This window comes from Vidua macroura, chromosome 1, assembly GCF_024509145.1.
Source record: "Vidua macroura isolate BioBank_ID:100142 chromosome 1, ASM2450914v1, whole genome shotgun sequence".
Taxonomy (NCBI): domain Eukaryota; kingdom Metazoa; phylum Chordata; class Aves; order Passeriformes; family Viduidae; genus Vidua; species Vidua macroura.
Genome location: NC_071571.1, coordinates 25,365,056 through 25,371,055, shown reverse-complemented (window position 1 = coordinate 25,371,055; position 6,000 = coordinate 25,365,056). Strand labels below are relative to the sequence as shown.

At 36.4% G+C, this 6,000-nt stretch overlaps 1 protein-coding gene across 2 annotated transcripts in view; it reads right to left on the bottom strand.

Moving 5' to 3' along the window:
• Nucleotides 1-695: 695 nt before the first annotated feature.
• The window catches only part of SDHAF3 (succinate dehydrogenase complex assembly factor 3), a 29,380-nt gene continuing 24,075 nt past the window's right edge, over nt 696-6,000 (bottom strand). For both annotated transcript variants that reach the window (XM_053983045.1, XM_053983054.1), the window contains exon 2: nt 696-1,485. In XM_053983045.1, the coding sequence (XP_053839020.1) occupies nt 1,282-1,485 (204 nt within the window). In that variant the 3' untranslated portion in view covers nt 696-1,281. The remainder of the gene's footprint in view (nt 1,486-6,000) is intronic.

Here is a 6,000-nt window from a genome sequence, read left to right as displayed (position 1 = left end):
CACACCACGTTCCTCACACAGCAATCCTGCAAGTGAACTTTTAATAGAAGTGAGCAACCTGCAGCCTACAATCCCATCAAAGAACAGGGATAAGAAAGAGTCTGCTCCCCAGATTGCTCCCCACTCCGTTAGGATCCTGGAGCACAGCTTTGGCAAACAGTATGTTGTTACAAACTGAGACAGATGGAAATGTGCTTCCTTGTCAAAGCTGTTATACCCCAAGAGCAAAGAAATTTTGTTGTCTTAAACATACTCTGAGTAACAGACAGAGAAAGCTCCAGAAATATAACAAAACTAATAACATAAAACTAGGTTTGGAAGATGAAATTAAAACTGTCTTTTGCACAGAAAGGCAAAAGGTTTTATCTGTTTTTCTTAATAGATAAAACCCTCTTTTTTTTTTACTTCCAACAGTATGTGTTACAACAAGCACACACTGCCTTACTGAAGACTTAACCTGTTAGAAATAAATTACTAATGTTCGTCATACAGTATTATCAACAGGATCATTTCTGTGATCGAGTCATTTACAAATTCTGGTCTGTACAAAATATTGCATAATATGGGATCCCAAGTTTTTAAAGAACCTTTGAATTCAAACTACAACACAACCCACTCATGAGAAGTTTTTTTAAAATTTTAGATACTAACAATAATCTGAATTTAGCTTTGAAAAAACCACAGAATTTTCTGCATAAGAGTGGTTCAAGGTTAATTTAATAATCAGCTACATCTTTTATTTTAAAGTCCATTTCACAATAAAGCTCAAGAAGAAAACAAACTTCCAATTTCACCACCAGTATGATCTTCTAATACTGCTCATTTCTTTCCATGCAAACAAACCCACCCTAGTACCATTCCTTTTCCTACTGAATCCTCACCAGAAAATAAATGCTAATAGCATATTTTCCATTAAGGAAGAGGATGATACACAAACAGAAAAATGTTCTGCCCTATAGGTGCCAAGATTACAAAACAACCCCAAAACTAACAACTCCATATTTTAAAAATGTCAATTTACTTTTCCCAAATTCTTTCAGTCTTCAACATCCATTAGGAGGCAAAAAAAAAAGAGAAAAAAAATGCAATTAACATAAAAGTGTTGTGATTATTCCTATTCCATTTTTCCATTTATTATTGCACAGAAAGCCAAACATATCCATTTCAGAGAAATTATAGCATCAGCAGCGTCCATTATCTCACAGAAACCAAATTCAAGTACAACTGGAAAAAGCAGTTTCAAAATGCTTCCATGTGCATTAAAATAAAAATTTTACTCTTTTAGGTTTTGTATTCTGAGTCTTTAGAAATGGTGATTTTTTTATTAGGTTTGGTAGCCTCATCCATCAGTTCCTTCAGCTGCCCAATCTGTTCATCACGGAAGTCATTAAGTTTTTCTTCTGTGAGTTGAAGTCCATATACAGCCTTTTCTCTCAAGTTTTGTTTGTCCTCATTAATTTGTTGATGGATCAGTGCTGCATAGTTCTAATGAGAATGAGAAAGAAATACAAAGGTCACAAAACTGACAAAAGCAAGATTCAGGTCAACTTTTTTTACTAGCATTATATTGTAATAACATACTCTTACACAATCTCGTATAACAGTCTATTAATTGACAACAAATGACTAAAAGAATTTACACTTTTTATAAAAAAGAAAACCTATTCAAGCATTTCTAGTATCTACAGTCATTTTATGTAGCTAGTTTAAAATGCGTATATGTATAGATTAATGCCCTGTCATATACTACTACTGAAAACAAAACAAAATTTAATTACAGATCTAATATATGTATTAAAATAATCTTTCCTATATAGTAGGATATCAATAGGATACACTTCGTAAACTGATACATCCAGAAAAGCATTCTTCCCCATTTTCAGCTAAAAGAAACCTCAGCATTGCTTACTGAATTGTTAATCCAATTACCAGCAAAGTAACTAAAGCCACTACTTCAACTGTATGTCTAATAATTCCAGAGAAGTGGGCAAGAAGAAAGAGATATTCAGAAGCCTGTGATAAATTTCAAAATGACACAATTTACTAACATAAATACATTAGATTGTTACTGGACAATGTCAAGCCTCACTGAAGTCAGGAGGATCTTACCAGCCCTGTTGCAAAGCTTAATTCATGGCTATTTAAAGAAAACAGACAGCTAAAACAAACTGAGGCAAACAAAAGTAAATTTTTATTTGTACAGACTCTGATTCTTCAAGGTTCTTCCCAACATCACCTCTCCTGCTTTTAAATTAAATAGGCATTCAGAAACAGTTAATTCCTGTGGTAAACCTATACCTCAGTGGTATTACCTCACAGTAGAGCTGCTGTAGGGTTTAAAATAAAGGAAATAGGCTTTTTCCCAATGATTGAACAATCACATGGTAATAATACGATAAACAATTGTAATGGGTTAACTCTTCAACTTTGCAATTTACAGAATTTCTTATCAAGGCAGATGGACAAATGTGATCTCTGAAGCTACCCAGCAGACCAGTAACACACTGACAGTTACACACCAACCATTCCACCTCATTCTACTTTATCTTCACATTTCTGCACAGAACAATCCAGTCAGTAATGACTCTGGACTACTTAAAAAAAAAAAAACAAACCCCACACCAAGAAAAACTGACAAACCCGCATTAAAAAATACCAAAACAACAACCAAAAAACCCACACAAAAAACCAAACAAACCCCACACTACTTTCATTACACCAAACAACAACATTCACAGCGTATAATTCAGAAACAATACTGAAAGGAAGCAATGGAAAATTCTTCACATCTTATCAAGAGATCTGATTGAACATACAAACCTCAAGAACCCCTCCATGCAGTGTGCCACCAGTGCAGGTTCCACAGCAGGAGGAAAGTCCTCCCCACTGCTAATAAACAACCACCTGCAAGCAGCCTGCAGCTATTGCTGCAGACATGAGCTCTGGTACCTAGAAATAACTCAAGTCCAAATAAGAAACAGTTAAAATTTTACGAACTGTTGACTGTTTTCCAAAAATATCAAATCAATTACTGGCAAATAGTCTGCAATTGTTTTTAATCTAACACCAGAGCATCTCATCTCACAGTGCATCAGCATTACAGAATCCAGATCTCGGAAGTGGTGGTCCTCAACAAAGATGCAATGCCCACTCTCACAGGTGCCCTGCACCCAGACACATGGTCATGGACTGTACATGCCCTATTCCTTACACCAGGTGTTCTGCTTCACAGCACTACAGTGGGCTCCCATCTGGACATCACTGCTGGCTCTTTTCCCCCACTCATTTTCTAGCTGAACAAATGTTTTGTACATGCCAGAAAGCCTCAGTGGTTGCAGTTTCACATCGATCTACAATGTGAACAAAAATTCAATACTGGACAGTGGAAACATGCTGGGCTCTGGTTGGCTCCTGACAGAAAATGGAGCTTTCTCACCTCATTTTACCAAAAGTCAGTGATGCATCAAAGAAAATATGCTTCAGCCTTTAGAAGTGCTGAAAATTAGATGAACTATATGGCATATCTCATTTTTTTCTGCCTGTGTTATCAGATGAGGAACAAACAAAGCCTGGGATATTTAACTGTTTAATACATTACTGTTCCCTCAGAAATAAATACTATTACTATGTGATTAGTGATTTGTGGAGAGGTACTGCATGATTTGATGGTACATAGTAATTTAAGATTCAGTTTCTGTCTAGAAAATGTGCCATTTTCCTAACAGCACATGAACTTAATGTGCTAAACTCCAAAGTTTTGTAACAGGTTTAAAAGCAAAATGAAAAAATAAAAAGGGGAGAAGCTAACATTTGCTCTTTCAATAATATAACTTTCATCATAAAATAAAATTATCACAGTCCCTTTCAGGTAATAAGGAGCAGTATGGTCATGTAAGGTCTAAGTTTTCATTAGAACTTAATAAATACAGAATTTAACTATTTTCCAGTGTCAACTTCCTTACCAGCAGAACTGGAACCAACTCATGTTTAGCTTCCTCAAACAAGGAAAATTACTTCACTTCTGCCTTTCATTTTACGTTATATTTAACTGCATCTTCCAAATATAACAAAACTCCTTTGTCGTCAATCATGACACAAATCCTTAGCAGATTTTTCAAGGGCATCTTATTTCAATTATGGATCACACTGTGCTCACAAAAACAGAGACAGAAGACACAAAATGGAACACAAGTAATTCTGCACCCTCACAGAGCCAGGCTCAACATACACAAGGATGGCAGAAGGACACAGGAGATCTCCTCCCTGGTGGTTTTTTAGGTTGGTTGGCTGTTTCTTTGGAAGTAGCTCTTACTGCAATGATCCTCTGCCTGCACCAGCTGTAAACTTTCTGGGCTTTTACATGAGAAAAGCAAGCAAAACCCAAACCACTTGCTGAATGGCAAAAGCCCTTCCCCCTTTTATATGACTGCAACCAGAAACACAGAGGATCAGAACCAAGTTCAAGTTACAACCGCCTCTCCTGACCATTTACCATCAGAAGATGGCTGATTTATTCCATATCAAACCCAGCCTGCTGCCCATCCATATCACAGACACCCTCCTCACCTTAAAGGAGGCCCAAGGTAACAGCCCAAGGTGCAGACTGGCCATGTCACTGCAGTGCCATCAGTGTGTGCAAGCACAGAGACACCCCAAAGTCCTCTGCATCGCCTGTGTGGAGGCAGATCCCTCCCCAGAAAGGTCTGATGCACTCCTCACACACAGGTCACGGTTCTGCCTCAGATCACTGGCCTATACAGCATGTATGCTGAACCCAAGCATCAGGCTCTCTTAAAATCCTCTATGAGAAAATGCTTGAACTTCTATTTATACAAAAAAAACAGAAGGTGAGTGTTTGCTATAATCAATAACCTTTGGGTTTTTTGTTTAAATTCACTAACTGAAGCAAATATAGAGTTCCCCTCTGCTCTCTGACTCATAGGCATTCACAGAATGCACAAATTCATTAAAAGAGCAAGGGGATGAGTGACATTTGAGGTTTAAAATACCACACACTACAGAAAGACCATCAGCCTTCTTTTTTCCAAGTTGAGAAAGGATTAAACAGAAAAATAAAAACAAAAATCACACAACCAAAAGCCCCACTTCCCTGACTGCCAGATATACAGACTCCTACCAGATCTAGTCCACACTGACAAACATTTATCTCATATGGTAATACAAAGTGCTGATAAACATTTATAATTTAATCATAAAATTAAATTACTTAAGAGCCCATTTGTTCATTTTCACTGAAAAGAACAACAATCATAATTTTTATTTTCTCTGGCATCCTTCTAAACATGTACAATGCTGCATTTTAGACAACTGCTCCAAAAATCTCAGTAAGATATGTCTGTTCACAGTAACCACTTTCTAGTCAGATTTTCTCTTTAAAAAAGGTCTAAAAGTTTTATCTCCTTTAAGTAATTGAAGTATAAAGCTGAAGTATTCATCCATTCCAAAAAGGCTATCTCTACTTGCAGCCAAATTAATGATAGCACTGATAAAAAAACATTACTGCAGCCAGATCAAAAAATGCTACTCTGAGATGTGTTAAACAGGGCACAGTCAGGCACTAGAAAAATGCTATCAGTTTATTTTAAATTTATTTTATTCAGGGTGACATTAAAAAAAAAAAAAAAAAAGCATGGCCTGACAAGCCACTGTCATCACTCCCTGGAAGTTAATTTCAAATTGCAGCATTTCAAGTGTTTCTGATGCTACTCAGAGCAAAATCAAACACATGCTGCTAAGGGTGGCAGCATGAAGAAATAGCTGTGAATGAACAGCACAGCAAGGAGCACCCTGTTCTTACTACTGTGCAGAGATAAGTTGAATTAATTATTTCATATTCATTCAGATAGAATTCTTCAAATTATTTACTCTATTTTTTACTGCAAAACTGTTTTGATGTTAAACTGAGAATCAGAAAAATATACAGTATTACAGAAGTGATTTTTAAATGGGTGCTATACCCCATGAAAATCCAGAATATCT